Below are 22,247 nucleotides of genomic sequence, written 5' to 3' on the forward strand. Positions count from 1 at the left end.
CTGAACGAATAATCATATTTAATCCAATCAACAGACACCTAAAAATTTGAAACAAATAATTTTTATATTTCCATTCACATTGGGTCTAATTCCACGTCTTGACTGTTATGGTTATTTTGGAGAAAATTGTATTATGTGGAAGAGATTATGGTTGTGTTTCCCAAACTTTTACTTGGTACTAAACATAAAGGCCACACAATGCTACGGGTTTATGTCTTTTTCCCTTAAATATTATAAAAATCAGTAAACGCATATATTGCAGTCTCAATCTCCTTAGGTAAAGGTTATTTTGACCAAAATATATGTATCCATAACTACTGAAGAATAAGTAATTGGATAAATAAATAACTAAAATGTGAGGCCTTTGAAAAAAATTGGGCTGAAGAAGAAGAAGAAGAAGAAGAATAGCAGAGAATGCAACAACCAGCTAATGTAATTCCCTTTCTCCACCCCTCTCTCATTCTCTCTTTGTGCAGAACAAAGAAGTAGATGCCCTTCTCCAGGGCAAACACGCAGCGCAGATGCAAATGAAACACACAGTAGTGGCAGGCTGCGACACCTATCGGGGGCAACAATGCAGAAGTCCAGAAAACAGAGGGGCAAAAACGGTAGTGCATTGTTACAAAGGGAATTACTGTTCATTAGCTACAGTAACTCCTACTCTTTTAGTATATAAATAGATTATGCTTCCAACTCTCAAGTTAATATGCATCGTTATACAAACAAACCAGAGAAAACCATAATCACCAAATGGCTCGAGGCTTCCTTGTCACCCTAATCTTATTCTTTTCTTTCATATCTTCTCATATTCATGCATGCAACCAAAATGAACGCAGCTTTCTCCTCTCCTTTGCTCTCACTCTCTCTTCTTCTCTTCTTACTTGGAACTCCTCCGATTGTTGCTATTGGGAGGGCATCACTTGTGATCAGTATGGTTTTGTCACCCATCTGGAGTTACCTTCTAAAGGGTTCAAAATCGAAGGAGGTAATACTTTCCCTTCACTCGGAAATCTCACACATCTCACCCACCTCAATCTCTCCCACAATTCGCTTTATGGTTCACTAGATCACATTCAATTACCCTTGTCATTGAATCGTCTAGAGGTCCTTGACTTGAGCCATAACGCATTTTCAGGTTCCATCCCGTCCTCTACTTGTCTTCATTCTTCTCCCTTGATATGGCTTTTAGATTTTTCCTTCAATAATTTTAGTGGCAGTATTTCTCCCAGACTAGGCAAGTGCTCCAAACTACGAGTTTTTCGTGCAGGCTACAATAATCTAGCCGGGTTACTTCCGGAAGATATCTATAATGCTACCACACTCGAAGAGATTGAGTTGCCTAGTAATTCCCTATATGGAGCCATTAGTGATAAAATTGTCAACCTCACTGCGCTCAACACTTTTGATTTCTCTTATAACCATTTCAGTGGTGTTCTCCCTCCAAGTCTTGGGAAGCTCTCGAAGTTGAAATTCATAGTCCTTGATTCGAACTATCTAGAAGGTCCTTTGCCCCCTTCTTTGATGAATTGCACGAAGCTCGTAGGACTACGTATAGGAGCCAACAGCTTGGAAGGAGATATCTCCACGTTTAATTTCTCCAAACTGAGCCAACTTAGTAAACTTGATCTAGCGGTGAATCTCCTCACCGGTACTGTGCCAAGGAGTCTTTACTCATGTAAATCCTTGAAAGCAATTCGCCTAGGCAAAAATGATCTAGAGGGACTAATACAACCTGAGATTATATCGTTGACATCCTTGTCCTTTTTATCCTTTAGTTTCAACAAACGACAATTGGCCAATGTCACAGGGGCAGTGAAGGTATTAATGGGTTGCAAAACTCTAGTATTCCTCACCATTTCATCTTGTTTTCTAGGTGGTGAAATGCCAGGTGATGATGGGATTGTTGAATTTGATGGATTCCAAAGTATTCGACTTTTGGATTTGAGTTCTTGTGGACTCACTGGTGAAATACCTGGATGGTTATCTAAGCTGAAGAAGCTTGAGATCCTGAATCTGGATTCTAATAGAATCACAGGGTCAATTCCTAGTTGGCTCGGGACTTTACCACGGCTGCATTCTATACTCTTGGCATCCAACCAAATTTCAGGTGGTTTTCCAAAAGAACTTTGTAGGCTGCCGATGTTGGTACATGGGCGAGCTGCAGCTCAAGTAGATCGTAATCATCTTGAGCTGCCTATATTTGACAAACCGGAAGATGGAGACTCTATACAGTACAGTTCTTTGTCTCTCTTTTCTCCAATGATTGATCTATCAAACAACAACATGAGTGGAAGTATACCTTCCGAGATCGGCCAAATGCAGTTTCTCAGTGAGTTGCATCTTAGCTTCAACAACTTTTCTGGTGACATTCCACACCAAATATCTAATCTTAAAAATTTGAAGGTATTGGATCTCTCCAACAATCATTTGTCTGGGAAGATTCCAGCCTCACTGACATTCCTTAACTTGCTGGGAATTTTTAATGTCTCATACAATAATCTGGAAGGACCAATTACAACAAGCATTCAGTTTCAAAGCTTCGGTGCGTATGCATTTGAAGGCAATCCAAAGCTTTGTGGCGCCCTGCTTCAAAAAGAGTGTCAACCAAGAAAGGTCATCGACGGTAATGAAAAGGGCAAAAACCAAGATGTCGAGAATGCGTCTCAAAATCAAAATCCATGGTCTTATATTTCCATTGTGCTTGGGTTCATTACAGGATTTTGGGGAGTTTGTGGTCCTTTGATGCTCAAGAAGACATGGAGAAATGCATATTTTCAATACCTAGACAATGCTAAAAATAAGTTCATTATTGTGATGATAAGAGTGCATATGAACTGGACGAAACACAAAAATTAGAAGCTAGCTAGCTAGATAATTGCACCTACTTTGGTGTTTTGATTTGTTTGGCTGATCAAGGAACAGTTGGTTCTCAAAATAATTATACCTTTTTTAAAATTCTTTTATTTATTTATTTGTTTTTTTACAATTTTGAGGCTATATATGTACTCTCTAAGTTAACACTTAACAGTGACCAGTAGATAATTATACGAGCAAAGGAAGACAAGCTGACATGTGCAATTGTACACAGAATCAGGAAAAGAAAGGTCTATGTCGCAAAACTTGGCTATAGATTCCACTTGCCTCCGATCTCTCTCTATCTCTTCGTGCAATGCAAAGAAACACACCCGATTTCTGTCTCTCTCTCTCTCTATCTCTTCGACCCTAAACCTCTCAATCCTCCTTATATGACTGTAGAAAAAAGAAGCAATCCACTGATTATAGAAATCCAGATCACACTCGCAATTTAGATTAGACGACTGTAGAAAAGAGACAAAGCAACTGTAATACCCCGAAAAATCCAAATTAAATTCCGTGGATTTTTAGAAATGATTTCACGATAATAGGAGCGAGTACGAAGCTTGGAAAAGTTGTGGAATTAGTTCGAACGATTTAATTTTCGAAAACGAACGTTATTTAGGGGCTCGCGAAAGTTGTCTTTTTATACGTTCAAAATTTGGGAAAACTTCCTTCATGAAAGTTGTAGAGCTTGTCGATACGATCTCGTGCATATGTGGAATGCAATATTCGGAGTTCGTATGATTAAGTTATGAATATTTGAAAATTGGGAATTTTCTATAAATATAAAAAAATGTTGACTTTTTCATTAAGGACGAAAACATGTTGAAATTGCGGAACAGTCCCCGCGTTTTCTCTCTGTCTCTCTTCAGAACCCTCGGGTCCCGACCGACCCGACCCGGCCAAACGACGGCCCTCTGACTTCCTCCGGCCTCGGACCCGGAGCTTTTCGAGGTCGCCGCCGCACGCTGAGCAGCTCCCCAGCCTCGCCTTGCATCGCCGCTGCCCCCAGACGTGGATCGAAGCCCCCCCCAGCCTAGCTTTTGACCCGATCGGATCTTGGCCGTGCCGGCGTTGCACGGGCCGATCCTCCCCATTTTCGTGATCTCCTCCTCCTCCTGATCATCCCTATGTAAGTCTTTCATCACGATTTTGAGTGTAGACCGCTAGATCAATGTTTGACTTTTTGGACGCCTCTGATTCAATCTAGGATCTGATCGTGCGACCGAGATTAATCCAACTTCAACGCTTGATCTAGGACAATCTAGGCCGAACCAGGCTTAGCTCCAGGTATGGAAGTCGACCACCCTTTCATTTTGAACCAGTTTGTAGTTGGTCACTTTGCCATCTGAGGTGGTTGACCGGCGTTGACCGCCGCGTTGACCGCCCACTGACCACCGCTTGTGGCGGCGCATCAGACCATATTTCGAGTTTTCATTATCTAGGCGATGATCTATGCATCCATACGAGCGTTTTGATATATAACATGGTCATGTTAGAAAAAGTTGATAAATAGTGGATTTTCGTTTTGACGTTACTATTTAACGTTTTTACGTTTATCTTCGGTTTACTATCTGTGAAGATCTGACCATCGGTTTTGCTTCAATTTTGGATATGTTGATCGTATGACTGTCCCGGTGACTTTGTGAGGTCACGGGCGAAGATCCGACCGTTGGATCTTCATATAATTGAGAAATAGTGATTCGGAAGGCGATTCGTGAGAATCCGTCCGTCAGATTTTCGTATAAATTTGTGAAGATGTTAGTAAGGACGATTCAGGAAGATCCGACCGTTGGATCTTCGTGATAATTTTGGAGGATGATCCTAAGGGCGATCCGTGAGGATCCGACCGTTGGATCATCATATAATTTTGATCTGACCGTTGGATCATCATTAAATTAGAATCCGACCGTTAAGTTTTCCGTATATGTGTGGTTTATGAATGATTGCTAAGTTAAGATCGTATCTGACTAGGTGATTGACGGTTTAAGTTGGTGGACGATTGTGGATCGTATTTTGAGCTGTTAAGAAGACGCAGCGGGATTAGAGGTGAGTAAACCTCACTGTGCTCATTTGGTTCATATTACGAACCGAATAAATTTAATTACTTTATTTGTCGCAATTGTGTGAAAATATTTGTGGAATAAATATTTGTTTTAAAATCATATGGACTTGATCAACTACAGTCCATAGGTAAGTAAAACGATTTTAATTATACAAAATGAATTTCTTGGTTTTATTGCATGTGAACTATAGTTGGTATTAGTGATTATCCCTGAGCGGATAATTACGTATATATATATTTACGTGGTTATATATGGATTGGTGTGACATGGAGATGTGTGATTTTATAATGATGATAGTGATTGGTGAAATTATATTGGAAATTTATGGATGACGTGGTATTGAGTGATGATATGATTGAGTATGGATTGGTGATTTTTGGAGTTGCATTTTGAGTACATATATATACACAATAATAGTACGTATCATGGTATTATTGATCCTATTGTGTGAAAGAATATTATTGTACTCGATTTTGGTTTTAGGGTCAACATAGTGACCAGTATGGGGGAATCAGATGCTCTAATACTAGGTGGATGATGGGCTACGATTGGTCGAGTGTAAGAGACGCCCCAACCCTCATTGGGTGATGGGCTAAGTTGAGTATGTGTATCGGATGTTCTAACCTATGTTGATGAACTACGATATTGATAATCATGTCGGATGCCATAACCTAGGCCAGGTGATGGGCTACGATTCAGTTAGAGCTCTAGTCTGTCAGTCACCGTATTTGTATAAATACGCTTTCGGGGTTTTGGAAAGAAATATGTGAGTTTAGATCCCGTATTAATCTTTGGTGATTTAGAGTGGTGATTTTAGTGACTGATTTTGGGGATTGTGGATTGCTTTGTGGTTGTTGTGATTGTTGGTTGTTTTGCTTGAGTTAAAAGAAATATGATTTAATAAATCAACCGTTCATTTCTTGTTTACTCATACGAGCTTTAAAGATTTCTTTAAAGCTTACCGGGTTTTGTGTTGTTGCCAATTCCCGGTGCACTATTAAATTCAAATGGTGTAGCGGGAAATCCTACAGGTCAGGAAGATCAAGGCGGAGATCGTGCGGGTTAGAGTTTTTGTTTCAGTTTACAGCTTTGTAAATTGTGAGATGTATTATTGAGAGGTGTGAAGTGTGGTTGTTGTGAGAAAAAAATTCAGGACGTTTATTCTATTAAGTTGTATAATTCATGTTTCGGTTTTTAATTGATTATTCAAAATTCGGGGCGTGACAGTTTGGTATCAGAGCGTAAGGTGCATATTTGGTGATGTGTCAATACCTTCCGAGCTAGTGATGGCCCGTCTGCAGCGGATCCCCATCGTGTGCTCTTTGGTATTGGCTAAGTCATTGGGTATGCGTGAGTGTTAGGAGTTGTTTAGGCCGCTAGGTCGTTTTAGGAACGTGAATACCTTCCCTATAGTATTGACTTGGTTAATATGAATTTGTATTTGACTTATACTGTGTTTTAAGTGTTATACATGTATTAGCCAAGCATACTATACTCCTTAGGTGATGGAGATTCGAAGGGGTTGTACTTAGAACCTTACAGTTGTCTTGTAGTTTCGTATTGGAATAAGTTCAGTGGCCGCGAGTTACAATCCTTGAGGAATAGGAATCTCTTGATTCAACTCTGTTAAGTCAACGAGGATTGTTTTATGGAAGTGAGGTTCTTTTGGATGTTGAAGTGTTTGGTTGAAGGCATGATGTGGATCTATGCACGTACCTAGTGTGGATACGAGTATTGATTGATAGAAGTTTACCTTCTTAAGTTAGACGTACATATGTTTTTGGATGAAATGTACATGTCAAATAATAGATATCTTGTTTTGTAATGAGATGTCCTTGTGGAGTTTGTTAGTAGGGTTGAGGTTAGGGAAGAAATTATTGTGGTTACTTCTTCCTTGTGCTTGTAAGTTGTTAAGCAGGGTTTAAGGTGCGAGACAAGAATTTTATTTTGTACTCGATGGTTAGAGATGAGAGACCATTGTTTTGGGTTGTCGTTGAGTACTATAATTCCTTCAGAATCAGGATTGTTGGTAGAATTTGAATTAGTAGTAGTTTTGGTGATTCAGAATTTGAATTGAGTTCGCGAAATGTGTCTTATATACGTGGTTGATGTTGCTTGCATCATTTTGGAACAATACGTTACGATTCACAAGGAAAACTGGATTTGAAATTTATTCATTTGAACACCATGGGTTGATGACCTGACCGTGACTTGTGAATATAGTTTTGTTCAAGTGAATGAAATTGAATTTTGAGGCATATGTATGGTGCTGGAAGAAGCATGGAGGACATGTTAGAGTCAGGCAAGGGTTTGCCTTTGGTGATTGATTTTAGGTGATATAGTTAAACGCAATTTCGGATATTGATTTTAGTGACTTTGTTAGGTATCTATAGTGGTTCAAGTGAATTACTATGTGATATGGAGATTGATTCGATTTCTGAATCGCTAAATGTTAGGGATTGAATTGTGGTGAGTTTTTGTTGAAGCAATTGATAGATGGAATTATCAAGATTCTATAAGAGTTGTAAGAGTAACTCTAAAAACGTGGGTTTTTCCTAGCTGACTCAGGATGTGTTTAGCTTTATAAATCCCTAATCCTATCGATGAAATTGTTGTGTTTGGTTTGACTCAGAGGATACTAGCTAGACCTCGATGCGACTTAATTGATTGTTGGATTCTTTTTGAGTGATTGTTTTTATTGCATCATTATGAAAGATGTGTGCAGTAGAGTTGTTTATGGTTTTGAAAATAGTATTGGGTGACCAAGGTTCGATCCTTGGTGTTGTTGTTGGTTAAACAAAAAGAAAAGAAAACATGCACACCATCTTATTGATTTTACATTACAAAAAAAAAAAAAAAAAAGGAAAACGAGGACTATGCTATACTAAGCCTAGTCAGCAGCTCCGGATGGATTGAGGCTGAGCTCAAGAGAAACGTTTGAGCCACTGTGGTAACCGCCTGAGCCACCAGAATAGTAACCAAAAGCGCTACCTTCCTCGGAAGTAGCCTTCAGGTTACCAAAGACGTCCTCGCCGTGCACGGGGAACAGAGGAAGAGTTTGAACCTCCTGGTGATCTCCTCCTCGTTGTTGCAGGAATGTTTGTCCTCCTGTTGTGCCAAAAGAGTTGTACTGGTGTTAGTGTTGAAGGGTGAGGAAGATTATGAAACAAAATTTAAATAAATAAATCCTTCATTACCAGTAGAATAGGTGGAACCAAAGTTGAGATCAATGGATCTACCATCATCAGTAGAACTAGTGGACCCAAAATTGATGTCAATGGATCCACCAGCTGGCCCAAAATTGATGTCGATGGATCCACCAGCACCAGTAGAACCAGTGGACCCAAAATTGAGATCAATGGATCCACCAGTACCAAGAGAACTAGTTCCCATGGGCACTGGAGCAGCCTGATTACACCTATTCATCTGCTTCTCTCGAGCCCTGACGTTCTGGAACCAAAAGTAAATGTTCTTACCCTCAACATACCCATACTGGTTCAGCTGGAGACAGATCTCGTGAATGTGCTCTGTAGTTGGGCACTTAAATCCCTTGACGTAGTAAAGATCCTTGAGGATTCTTATTTGATCTGGAGTAGGAATCCACCTGGTACGGCTTCGCCAGAAATCTATGTTGGCACTACTTCCAGCTGCTTGGGTGTTTCCTCCCTCCTCTGTTGGTTGCTGTTGTTGTGGTTCCATTTGTTGCGGGGTTTGGAGCTCCATTAGTTGCAGAGTTCGTGGCTCTTGGGTCATGGGGTGAGAGGATGTGAAAATCGAGGAATACATGGTTTAGTGTTTGAGGGAGATTTTGTTAGAAGGATTGGAGTTGTTGAACTGGTGATTGGAGATCTGAGATTCTCAGAGGAAAGATGAGATCGAATCTTCAAATGGAAGAAAAGATCTGAGAAAGAAGGATTGAAGATTTGAAGGAAAAGATTGAAGATCTGAAAGTTCAGAGGAAAGATGGGATTGAATCAACTAGATGGGAGAGAAGATCAGAAGAGAAGGATTGAAATTGATGAAGAAAGGATTTGAGTTTCGAGAGGAAGGCTGCAGAGTTTGAGAGAGAATGGCTGGGGAAAATTTCTTTTCTTTGGTGTGAACAGTTTTTCTCCAGGATGCACCTATTTATAGAACGAGGTGAGCAGATCTCCACCGTTGGATGGACGATCTCTGAGATTCAATCTACGCGTTGGATTAAAGTCATCCGAAAACCCGGAAAAGTTGTTGGCGCGTGGAGAGCGTGTAAGGGGACAGGCCGAACCTCGAGACGCTGTGGCAGACAGCTTTAGCCGAAAGTGATTTGCTTTCCGTAAATCACGGAAGAGACGTGTCGTGGCACGTGGAGTGTACCGACAGTTTGTTGTTATTCTATCGCTTATGATAGAATAAATAAAAGAAGTTGCATGGATAGTAACGAGAGCAGCTGGTGCTCTAGTGGTTGAAGAGCAAGGCTCTTGTACAAGAGGTCAGAGGTTCGAACCTTGCCTCTCGTTTATTTTTATTTATGTCGCTTATGACATAATAAATATAACACGTGAGCATATATTAATGAAGGCAGCTCTTGCTTCAGTGGTTGGGAGCAAAACCTTCGTGTTCGAGGTCGGGAGTTCGAACCTTACCTCTTACAAATATTTTTGGATCTCGTATATGCTTGATATACGGACGTATATACGGTATGCCTACGGTATGTACAATTTCATACCGTAGCCGAGCTAAAAATTTGTAGGCCCAAATAGTAAGCCCAAATGTTAGGCCCAATTTGTAGGCCCAAATAATAAGCCCAATTGTTCGGCCCGAATGGTAGGCCCAAATGTTAAACCCAAATTGGTTTGGGCCGGTTCGAAATGTGGATGGTCCGATTTCTTCAGGCCCAATTGGCCAGCCCTAATGCTTAGCCAAAGATTGAGCAAGCCCAAGTCATCGTCACTGGGTGACATATTTTATTGGCGTGCTTTTGGGGATGATTTGTTTTGAGTGATGCTAATTGAGTAGCGAAACGCTTTGTGGGAGTGTTTACTGTGCTTGTATGCCAGTACAGGGTGAAGATCTATGTGAGGATCTATGAGATAATCTCTGTGAAGATCTAAGTGATGATCTATGTGATGATCCATGTGATGATTTTGTGTAATTGATGTGGAATAATGTTGAGCAGTTGTGTTGTGAGTTTACGTTTGTGATGAAAGGATTTAGTGGCCATAGGAATGTATTTTTATACAAAGGGCTGAGGCTTTGTAGATTACTACAGATTTGGAAAAGATGGAGATTCTATAGTTAGGTCAACCTTAATCGAGAGGAATTGACTTACGCTTAAATTTCGGGACGAAATTTCTTTAAGGAGGGTAGATTGTAATACCCCGAAAAATCCAAATTAAATTCCGTGGATTTTTAGAAATGATTTCACGATAATAGGAGCGAGTACGAAGCTTGGAAAAGTTGTGGAATTAGTTCGAACGATTTAATTTTCGAAAACGAACGTTATTTAGGGGCTCGCGAAAGTTGTCTTTTTATACGTTCAAAATTTGGGAAAACTTCCTTCATGAAAGTTGTAGAGCTTGTCGATACGATCTCGTGCATATGTGGAACGCAATATTCGGAGTTCGTATGATTAAGTTATGAATATTTGAAAATTGGGAATTTTCTATAAATATCAAAAAATGTTGACTTTTTCATTAAGGACGAAAACATGTTGAAATTGCGGAACAGTCCCCGCGTTTTCTCTCTGTCTCTCTTCAGAACCCTCGGGTCCCGACCGACCCGACCCGGCCAAACGACGGCCCTCCGACTTCCTCCGGCCTCGGACCCGGAGCTTTTCGAGGTCGCCGCCGCACGCTGAGCAGCTCCCCAGCCTCGCCTTGCATCGCCGCTGCCCCCAGACGTGGATCGAAGCCCCCCCCAGCCTAGCTTTTGACCCGATCGGATCTTGGCCGTGCCGGCGTTGCACGGGCCGATCCTCCCCATTTTCGTGATCTCCTCCTCCTCCTGATCATCCCTATGTAAGTCTTTCATCACGATTTTGAGTGTAGACCGCTAGATCAATGTTTGACTTTTTGGACGCCTCTGATTCAATCTAGGATCTGATCGTGCGACCGAGATTAATCCAACTTCAACGCTTGATCTAGGACAATCTAGGCCGAACCAGGCTTAGCTCCAGGTATGGAAGTCGACCACCCTTTCATTTTGAACCAGTTTGTAGTTGGTCACTTTGCCATCTGAGGTGGTTGACCGGCGTTGACCGCCGCGTTGACCGCCCACTGACCACCGCTTGTGGCGGCGCATCAGACCATATTTCGAGTTTTCATTATCTAGGCGATGATCTATGCATCCATACGAGCGTTTTGATATATAACATGGTCATGTTAGAAAAAGTTGATAAATAGTGGATTTTCGTTTTGACGTTACTATTTAACGTTTTTACGTTTATCTTCGGTTTACTATCTGTGAAGATCTGACCATCGGTTTTGCTTCAATTTTGGATATGTTGATCGTATGACTGTCCCGGTGACTTTGTGAGGTCACGGGCGAAGATCCGACCGTTGGATCTTCGTATAATTGAGAAATAGTGATTCGGAAGGCGATTCGTGAGAATCCGTCCGTCAGATTTTCGTATAAATTTGTGAAGATGTTAGTAAGGACGATTCAGGAAGATCCGACCGTTGGATCTTCGTGATAATTTTGGAGGATGATCCTAAGGGCGATCCGTGAGGATCCGACCGTTGGATCATCATATAATTTTGATCTGACCGTTGGATCATCATTAAATTAGAATCCGACCGTTAAGTTTTCCGTATATGTGTGGTTTATGAATGATTGCTAAGTTAAGATCGTATCTGACTAGGTGATTGACGGTTTAAGTTGGTGGACGATTGTGGATCGTATTTTGAGCTGTTAAGAAGACGCAGCGGGATTAGAGGTGAGTAAACCTCACTGTGCTCATTTGGTTCATATTACGAACCGAATAAATTTAATTACTTTATTTGTCGCAATTGTGTGAAAATATTTGTGGAATAAATATTTGTTTTAAAATCATATGGACTTGATCAACTACAGTCCATAGGTAAGTAAAACGATTTTAATTATACAAAATGAATTTCTTGGTTTTATTGCATGTGAACTATAGTTGGTATTAGTGATTATCCCTGAGCGGATAATTACGTATATATATATTTACGTGGTTATATATGGATTGGTGTGACATGGAGATGTGTGATTTTATAATGATGATAGTGATTGGTGAAATTATATTGGAAATTTATGGATGACGTGGTATTGAGTGATGATATGATTGAGTATGGATTGGTGATTTTTGGAGTTGCATTTTGAGTACATATATATACACAATAATAGTACGTATCATGGTATTATTGATCCTATTGTGTGAAAGAATATTATTGTACTCGATTTTGGTTTTAGGGTCAACATAGTGACCAGTATGGGGGAATCAGATGCTCTAATACTAGGTGGATGATGGGCTACGATTGGTCGAGTGTAAGAGACGCCCCAACCCTCATTGGGTGATGGGCTAAGTTGAGTATGTGTATCGGATGTTCTAACCTATGTTGATGAACTACGATATTGATAATCATGTCGGATGCCATAACCTAGGCCAGGTGATGGGCTACGATTCAGTTAGAGCTCTAGTCTGTCAGTCACCGTATTTGTATAAATACGCTTTCGGGGTTTTGGAAAGAAATATGTGAGTTTAGATCCCGTATTAATCTTTGGTGATTTAGAGTGGTGATTTTAGTGACTGATTTTGGGGATTGTGGATTGCTTTGTGGTTGTTGTGATTGTTGGTTGTTTTGCTTGAGTTAAAAGAAATATGATTTAATAAATCAACCGTTCATTTCTTGTTTACTCATACGAGCTTTAAAGATTTCTTTAAAGCTTACCGGGTTTTGTGTTGTTGCCAATTCCCGGTGCACTATTAAATTCAAATGGTGTAGCGGGAAATCCTACAGGTCAGGAAGATCAAGGCGGAGATCGTGCGGGTTAGAGTTTTTGTTTCAGTTTACAGCTTTGTAAATTGTGAGATGTATTATTGAGAGGTGTGAAGTGTGGTTGTTGTGAGAAAAAAATTCAGGACGTTTATTCTATTAAGTTGTATAATTCATGTTTCGGTTTTTAATTGATTATTCAAAATTCGGGGCGTGACAGCAACCCACCTGTCAATTTAGATTAGATGGCTCTAGAAGAGAGAAGAAGATAAAATCGATACACAGCAATAGCCGACTCTAGAAGAGAGAAGAAGATAAGACCGACGCACAGCAAAACCAAAAAAGAAAAAAAGAAAAAAATCTCAAATGAGGGCAGAACCGTCTTTTAACACCAAGGCACTGTAGCTCTTATGAACAGTAAACAGTACAACTCACGTTTAGTATATAGAGAATGACAAAATATCTTCCATAATTTGTCTATATGACAATGATAACTATCTTTCTTAATGCCGGTCAGACTGGGTTATGGACTTGCTGATCCTTCTGGGGACTTATGGATGTGGTCATCAATTAATTTGAAGGTCCTTATTTTAGTTCAATATAAATACAAACATGAGGAAAATCTAATTCTTTCACAGAACGCGCTCCACGAGTTTCTAGAAAAACCTAGGGTTTTCGTATTATCCTCTGTGCTCGTCCGGCGGCTCATTGGGTCAAGGCAAGCTTCTGGCCTCGTCGGAGGGTGGTGAGTGCAGCCACACGGGTTGTCTGTTGCTGTGATGATGGTTTGTCGCAGGATTGGATCCGGCTATTGGCAGAAGACGACATATTTAGTGAGATACCATACCTGGCCGGCGCTGCATCGGTGGTGGTACCTCAGGGCGCCGTTGCACCTCAAGGCGTTAGTGCATCAGAGGCAGGTCAACTTGGGTGGCGGAGATGGGATCAATCGGTCCTTTTGCTTCAACCCCGATATCTAAGAGTTGCAATCTGGGATTTTCAACCCAGATTTGGTATGATTTGGTTGCTAGGGTGGTGTGATGGCGATCGAGGCCTTGGTGGTGTTAATGCTACGTTGGGCTTTGGTGGTGGGCTAGTGTTTTCTTACTAAGATTTGGGTTGGATGCTGGGCTGGCCAATTCCTTAGGAGTGATTGGGCCTGGGCTTTGAGATTGGGCCTTGGGTTAGTTTTTAATTTTCATATTTTAGTTTATTGTTATTTGTTTGTAAGATGTGGCTTTATACCGGCACTAAGTCCTTACCCTATTGTGGTTGGGCGATATGGACTTTGTCCCGGACTGCGCACCTTGTGTGCCTTGTCTGCTTTGACTAGGCGGCGAGTTCCTTGCTTCGTCAAATGGTCGCAACCTCCCAGTAGCAGAATGAAACTAAGTGCTATCGGATTGTTTTTCCGGCGGCAACGTAATGGGAAAGCTAAAAGTAATAGCAAATTATGGCTCCGCGTGAGCAATATCTTTTCAGTGCATGTGTCACCACAAATGTAAAGCGAATATAGTAGCCAGTAGTGTACTATTCGCTAATTGGTGTTTGTTAGAATACATATGTTTAGCTGCGACTCCTGTTATTATATCAGGATCTTCGCTCGATGCTCATTGTCTTTTGGGGTTTAGGCACAATGTCCCCCCCCCCCCTCCCCCCAATGTATTCTGCGGTTTCATTAATGATCAAGGCTTAAGGGCAACCGTATAAAAAAAAAAAAATACAAATGAGTGAAATCTGATAACAGACCTGCTAGTGCATCTTTATCATCAAATGGCTAATGCATTCCTTTTCTTTCTGCTCTTGATATTCTCTTCCAATATCATATTTGAAAACATTCATGCTTGCAACCAAAGCGAATGCAGCTCGCCTGCTGTCCTTTGCTCTCACTTTTCCTTCTCGGAAGTTGAATTGGACTTCCACCGGTTGTTGCAATTGGGAGGGCATCACATGTAACCAGGGTGGTTGGATCACTCATTTGCAGTTACCTTCCAAAGGACTTAAACTCAATGAAGATATCTTTCTATCATCATCACTTGGAAATCTCCCACATCTCACCCACCTGAATCTCTCTCACAATTCACTTTCTGGTTCACTAAACCAAAGTACTGGATTCTTCTTGTCTTTGAATCATTTGGATAGAGGTCCTTGATTTGAGCTATATATAACCTTCTTTCCGGAGAGCTACCAACTTCATTCTTCCAACATGCTTGGAATATGACTAGTTTCAATGTCAGCAACAACAACTTCTCAGGTTCTATTCCATCCTCTATTAGTGTTCATGATTACTCACCATCAATTAGGCTGTTGGATTTTTCCTTCAATAAATTCAGTGGCAACATATCTCGTGGACGAGCTGACTGTTCCAAACTGCAGGTTTTTCATGCTGGTTACAATAACCTCTCAGGAATACTTCCAATAGAGATGTATAATGCTACCACACTTGAAAAAATTTCATTACCTACTAATTCTCTTTCTGGAGTCCTTGGTGATTAAATGCTGCAACTTGTGAACCTCACAATGCTTGATCTCTCCTATAACCAATTGAGTGGTGTGCTCCCTCACCATTTTGGCAAGTTCTCTAAGTTGAAACTCATGGTTCTTGATTTCATCAATCTAGAAGGTTTTTTGCCCCCGTCTCTCACAAATTGCACAAACCTTGTAGAATTACGCCTTGCAGACAACTTCTTTGCAGGAGAAATCACCAGGATTAACTTCTCTTATTTTAGTCAGCTTAGTAAACTTGACCTACGGAAAAATAACTTCACTGGTATCTTTCCAATAAGCCTGTACTCATGCAAGTCCTTGAAAGCAATTCGACTGAGCTGTAACAATCTAGAGGGAGAAATACAGCCTGAGATTCTATCGTTGAAATCCTTGTCCTTCCTGTCTCTTGGTGATAATACATTGACCAATGTTACAGGAGCAATGAAGATATTGATGCGTTTCACAAGTCTTGTTTTCCTTAACGACTAGTTTTGTAGGTGAGGAACTACCGGGAACATTACTACAATACAAAATTGTCTTACTTTCCTCCAGCTATATATGTAGGCAATAATAATACCATTAATGGGAACATACCTACAGAGATCAGCCAATTGCAGCTTCTCCATACATTGAGTCTTAGCAACAACTTCTCCAGAAACATTCCAGAGCAAATGGCCAACCTAAAAAACTTGGAGATATTGGATCTCTCCATGAATCATTTGTCTGGAAAAATCCATCTGTCATTGGCGAGTCTCAACTTCTTGTCATCTTTTAATGTCTCATACAATAATCTTGAAGGACAAATACCAACCAGTACTCAGCTCCAAAGCTTCAATGCCTCTGCATTTGAGGGGAATCCCAAACTTTGTGGTGCACCACTTTCAAATGAATGCCTACCAAATCCAAAGAAGGGCAATGAAGAATACAACAACAAAAACAACAACCATGATCATCTGGACATTAATGGGCAACAAATTCCATGGCTTTCGGTTGTTTTTGGGTTCATTGTAGGATTTTTGGGAGTTTGTGGTCCTATATGCATATTTCCAATTTCTAGAAAATTAATGTATACAGTAGGCTCCGTATGATGATAACAGTGTGTATGCAGCAAAGGCTCAGAAGCTAGAAGACACATCCCCAGGTTTGTACTTATATTGCCTGCTTTTGTTTTCTGGTAGTGTATGATGTAAGGCGCACTTAACAGTGTATTCTCACAAATATTCTGTAGTCTTCTTCTGTCTGTTGTTTGGACTTTGGAGTGATGAGATCAGAAATGTAAAAAAAAAAAAATAATAATAATAAAATAAACATGCATCTTCTGTTCATATCCTTTCTACCATCCATTATGCTTTTTTCTACCTGCAACAGCATCGACATAGCATTATCAGTCCTCCAAAGATTAGTGTAAATTTCGACTTAGCAACTACTACAGTCAAGCTCAGGTCAATTGAACAACTTTAAAGCAATACCTCTATGCAGTGGCCTTACAAATGACTACAATTGGAATTAAATGGAATATTTTAACTTTTACTGGGTACACACCTCTCCTGGAATTGTCACTTTTACTTTGGATTAAAGAGTTTTATTTCAAACAGAAAATATACACCTAAAAGGGTTGTTCATACAGGAGCTTTGTACATTGTTCATACAGGAGCTTTGTACACAGAAAACAGAGAACAGAGATACGACATTAAAGGGTTAGACTTCAGTATGCAAATCTGGTGTTGGTTTTTCATTTCAAAACCTGGAAGGCCTTTAATCTACTTGTAGATATGTGTTGAATATGATTTTCATTGATCTGTATGTTTACAATTGTACAATTATATAGCTAAGATCTGCTCTACTGTTACCAACAGAATTCAATGCTATAAATACAAATATTCAAAACTAATCTGTAGTTATACAATCAGTTTTGATTGTGGAGAGGAAATAAATATAGGAGAGTGATTTTCTCTAACACCCCCCTTCAAACTGGGCGACTCAGGACGCACAAGGGGAGGTTACCAGTATGGGAAACGGGCATCGAGTCCCCATTACCCATATATACATTATGAGGCCCACCGTAAGATTGTGGATTGTTGACAGGCATAGCTGTCATGTGATGGGTGGCACCGGTGTCCGGGTACCAATTTGGATCAGCAGCAGAATGGACTCCAGCAAAAGGGGGAGCAGTATTTGGGCCGAAAAACCGATGTGGGCCTTGAGAAGAGGAAGCCCAGGTAGGAGGGTGTGGGAAAAGGAAGACTGTTGCTGCTGCTAAGAGAAAGGATGAGGATTCTGGCCGATGTTTGATGGTGGGAAAAGGGAGCTGCTGCTGCTGCTGCTGCAGGATTAAGGTATGATACCTAAAGGAAGATGTAGGAATATTGGAAAAGGAAGAAGGAGAACACTGGAAGATGTAGACGCAGGAAGAGAAGAAAGAACAAGTAAGGATCCTAGGCTGATACCATGTTGAATATGATTTTCATTGATCTGTATGTTTACAATTGTACAATTATATAGCTAAGATCTGCTCTACTGTTACCAACAGAATTCAATGCTATAAATACAAATATTCAAAACTAATCTACAGTTACACAATCAGTTTTGATTGTGGAGAGGTTACACAATCAGTTTTGATTGTAGAGAGGTTACACAATCAGTTTTGATTGTGGAGAGGAAATAAATATAGGAGAGTGATTTTCTCTAACAATATGTTCCTCCAAGGATGTATTAATTGTACAGAACCAATGACATTAAAATAGTTTGAATATATCAGGTCAAAATTGCTTTTGAATGTCCCATGAAGCCAAATTGAACACATTACAAGATTTCACCAGTACCACACCATCTTCATGGAGATAAACAGATCTAGGGTGACAATGGCACAAAAAGCATAGCAACACAGCACATATGGTTTAATTTATAATTTGAACTTCCTGCACCAGAAAGGCCCAAGATGCGCCTGATCTCTTTCGACCTTTTTCATTGTGATGATAACTGTGCAAATCAACAGGACGAAAAGCATCAATTAGAAGCTAGCTGGCTAGATATTGCACCTACTTTGGTGTTTTGATTTATTTGGCTGATTAAAGAACAGTTCGTTCACATAATAATTCTGCCTCTCTTTTTTCTTTCTTTCTTTCAGTAATGAGGCTATGTACTCTCTAAGTAAACAGAGACTGCTAGATAAATTCTATGAGCAAAGGAAGGGAAGCTGACATATGCAATTGTAAACATACAAAATCAGGAAAGGAAAGGCCTCTATCACAAATCTTAGATACAGATTTCATGCCAAAATATCTTCATTTATTTATCAATATGAAAATGATACCCATCTGAAAAAAGATGTAATGACGGTCAGACTGGCATGGATTATGGACTTGCTGATCCTTCTGGCAACCTATGTGGTCATCATTTATTTGGCAATGCTAACCTCATTTAGTTCAATATAAATACAAAACATGAGTGAAATCTGATCTAAAACAATGAATATAGAACAAAACCTGCTAGTGCAGCTTTATCACCAAATGGCTAATGCATCCCTTTTCTTCTTGCTCTTGATATTCTCTTCCAATATCATTTTTAAAAACATTCATGCTTGCAACCAAAGCGAACGCAGCTCTCTGCTGTCCTTCGCTCTCACTCTGTCTTCTCCTCTGTTAAATTGGACTTCCGCTGTTGTTGCAATTGGGAGGCAATCAGATGTAATCAGGGTGGACGGATCACCCATTTGCAAATACCTTCCAAAGGACTTAAAATGTTTCTATCATCATCACTTGGAAATCTCACACATCTCACACCCTTGAATCTCTCCCACAATTCACTTTATGGTTCTCTAGATCAAAGTTCTAGATTCTTCTTGTCCTCGTAAAATCTTGAAATAGTAGATTTGAGCGACAACCTTTTTTCCGTAGAACTACCATTTGCTCTACCATCCCAAAACATCCGAATGCTTGATTTGTCCAGCAATCACTTACATGGTGCAATTCCGTCTTCATTCTTCCCACAAGCTTGAAATTTGACTAGTTTCAATGTTAGCAATAACACATTCTCAGGTTCTATTCCATCATCAATTTGTCTTCATTCTTCTCCCTTGATTAGGCTATTGGATTTTTCATTCAATGAATTTGCTGGCAATATTTCTCAAGGACTAGGGGAGTGTTCCAAACTGCAAGCTTTTCGTGCTGGTTACAATAACTTGTCGGGATTACTTTCAGATGATATCTACAATGCCACCACACTTGAAGAAATTGCTTTACCTCGCAATTCGCTACATGGAGCAATTAGTGAAAGAATTGCCAACCTCACAAAACTCTCAATCCTTGACCTCAACACTAATGGATTGACTGGCATGCTCCCTAAAGGCATCGGCAAGCTCTCCAAATTGAAACTCTTACTCCCTCAATTCAATAATCTTGAAGGTTGTCTGCCCCCATCTTTGATGAATTGCACAGGCCTTACAGAATGAATATGGGATTCAACAATTTGGAAGGGAATATCTCTAAGCTTAATTTCTCCAGACTTAATAAACTCAGTAAACTTGATCTTGGGAAGAATCACCTCACCGGTATAATTCCAATAAGCCTTTACTCCTGCAAGTACCTGAAAGCAATTCAACTGAGCATTAATGATCTAGAATGAGAAATACAACCTCATATTCTGTCATTGAAATTCTTGTCCTTCCTCTCGCTTGGTTATAATAGAATGACAGATATCACAAAGGCAGTGAAGATACTGATGCATTGCAAAAATCTCGTAGTCCTATCCCTTTCATCTAGTTTTGTAGGTGAGGAATTTCCAGGTGATCTTGGCACTGTTGATTTTGAAGGATTCCAAAATCTTCGATTGTTAGCTTTGGGTACATGTGAGCTGACAGGTCAACTACCTGTATGGTAATCTAAGCTCAAGAAGTTAGAGATCTTGATCTTGAGTTTAATAGAATCACAGGAACAATTCCTAGTTGGTTGGGAACTCTTCCAAGGCTCTTTTATATAAGTTTGGACTACAACCGAATTTCAGGTGGATTTCCGAAAGAGCTTTGTAAACTACCGATGTTAGTATCTGAACGCTCTAAAGCTCAAGTTGATGAAATTTATCTTGAATTGCCCATCTATGGATTTCAAGGTCCAAGATTAGTGCAGTACAAATTGCCTTTCTTTCCTCCAGCAATATACATAGGCAGTAATACCATTAATGGGAACATACCTACTGAGATTGGTCAATTGAAGCTTCCTCATACATTGAGTCTTAGCAATAACAACTTTTCCGGCAACATTCCAGAGCAACTGTCCAGCCTCAGAAACTTGGAGAATTTGGATCTATCCATGAATCATTTGACTGGAAAAATCCCACTGTCATTGACTAGTCTCAACTTCTTGTCATCTTTCAATGTCTCATACAATAATTTTGAAGGACAAATACCAACAAGTACTCAGCTGCAAAGCTTCAATGCCACTGCATTTGAGGGGAATCCCAAACTTTGTGGTCCACCACTTTCAAATGAGTGCCTACCAAATCCAAATAAGGGCATTCAAAAAGGCAACAACAACAATCAATATCTTCTTGATATTAATGGGCAACAAATTCCATGGCTTTTGGTTGTTCTTGGGTTCATTGTAGGATTTTTGGGAGTTTGTGGTTCTATATTCTGGAAAATATACATAGTAGGCTTTAAGTGATGATAACAGTGCGTATGCAGCAAAGGCTCAGAAGCTAGATGACATATCTCTAAGTTTGTACTTATTTAGTCTGTTTTTGTTTGCTGGTAATGTATAATGTAAGGCACACTCACAGTTTGTTCTCACAAATATTCTGTAGTATTCTTCTGTCTGTTGTTTGGAGTGATGAGATCAGAAAGGAAATAAAACGGATTATGTATCTGCTGTTCATATCCTTCAAACATCCATTGCGCTTTTTCGTACCTGCAACAGTTCTCTAAAGATTAGTGTAAATTCCGACTTAGCAGCTATTAAGATCTAGCGTAGGTCAATAGAACAATTATGGAAGCAAGTCCACTAAGCACTGGCTTCACAAAAATGAAGATAATTGGAATTAAATGGATACTTCAACTTCTACGTCGGATGAAGGGAACAGACCTCCCTCTTTTAATTGTCACTATTAATTTGGGATTAAGAGTTTTATTTCAAACAGAAAAATACACACCTAGGGAAGCTGCACATTGTTCATAAATGAGCCTTGTACACAGAACACTGATACAAGTTGGTACGTCTAAAAGATGCACAACTTAAACCTTGCACTCAAATATCATCGCTGGTAATATAGTGATCAAGCAAGGGTCATTACCTGCTGAAGATTGTTCCTAAACTGCTAATCAAATGTCACAAACTACTCCAAACTATGCTACTGAACAGTTAACGAAAATAAATTATTTAACTAACCTAGACTCTATGGAATTTTCTGAAAATTTTACATGACACTAAACACACATTGAATAACACGTATACAAAATTTCAAAACAATCGGAGTTGATTTGATATATTAAATAATTCACGTAAAACTGAACACAGAAAGATAACAAAGCAGAAACAGATTTTATAACTTTAAACTATTGATAGAAACAAAGCTAAGGACTCATTCTCCACCACCAAACACACTCAATCATATCAAAGCTCAGTTATGGAACCTAAATCTCAATTGAATTTACCCGAAGTTAACTCACAAGCTCGAATTAACCCATTACCCTTTCTTAGTTCCTCGTTAAGTGAATACAAGCTCACCACTTAATCTATTTCCGATTATGCAACCTAGACACAAGCTCGCTAAGTTTAACATATCAAAATCATTAAGCACTAAAAGGGTTTGGATAAATCTAGGGTCACAAGTACGTTGGTAGTCTTGCTAAACCTAGGGTTTGAGTCACATGTAATTCAAGAAGACATTTTGCTACTCAATTGGAATC

General features: G+C 39.8%; 2 protein-coding genes and 1 pseudogene across 2 annotated transcripts; all 3 read left to right on the forward strand.

The window, feature by feature from the left end:
- The first annotated feature begins 750 nt into the window (after positions 1-750).
- Positions 751-2,856, forward strand: LOC133734816 (receptor-like protein 3). Its single transcript, XM_062162423.1, has one exon. The coding sequence runs from the start codon at positions 751-753 to the stop codon at positions 2,854-2,856; it is 2,106 nt and encodes a 701-aa protein (XP_062018407.1).
- A 12,499-nt stretch (positions 2,857-15,355) lies between these two features.
- Positions 15,356-16,434, forward strand: LOC133734820 (tyrosine-sulfated glycopeptide receptor 1-like). The gene is made up of 2 exons (XM_062162426.1): positions 15,356-15,812; positions 15,899-16,434. The coding sequence occupies exons 1-2, from the start codon at positions 15,356-15,358 to the stop codon at positions 16,432-16,434; spliced, it is 993 nt and encodes a 330-aa protein (XP_062018410.1).
- A 2,379-nt stretch (positions 16,435-18,813) lies between these two features.
- LOC133734825 (tyrosine-sulfated glycopeptide receptor 1-like) lies at positions 18,814-21,292 on the forward strand (annotated as a pseudogene).
- Positions 21,293-22,247: the final 955 nt, after the last annotated feature.

This window comes from Rosa rugosa, chromosome 2 (assembly GCF_958449725.1).
Source record: "Rosa rugosa chromosome 2, drRosRugo1.1, whole genome shotgun sequence".
Lineage (NCBI taxonomy): Eukaryota > Viridiplantae > Streptophyta > Magnoliopsida > Rosales > Rosaceae > Rosa > Rosa rugosa.

Bases quoted from the DNA above. Each gene is read 5' to 3' on its own strand.
- LOC133734816 (XM_062162423.1), top strand. From the start codon at position 751: ATGGCTCGAGGCTTCCTTGTCACCCTAATCTTATTCTTTTCTTTCATA.
- LOC133734820 (XM_062162426.1), top strand. From the start codon at position 15,356: ATGCTGCAACTTGTGAACCTCACAATGCTTGATCTCTCCTATAACCAA. The intron at 15,813-15,898 runs GTCTTGTTTTCC...ACTTTCCTCCAG, and splicing joins GATATTGATGCGTTTCACAA to CTATATATGTAGGCAATAAT.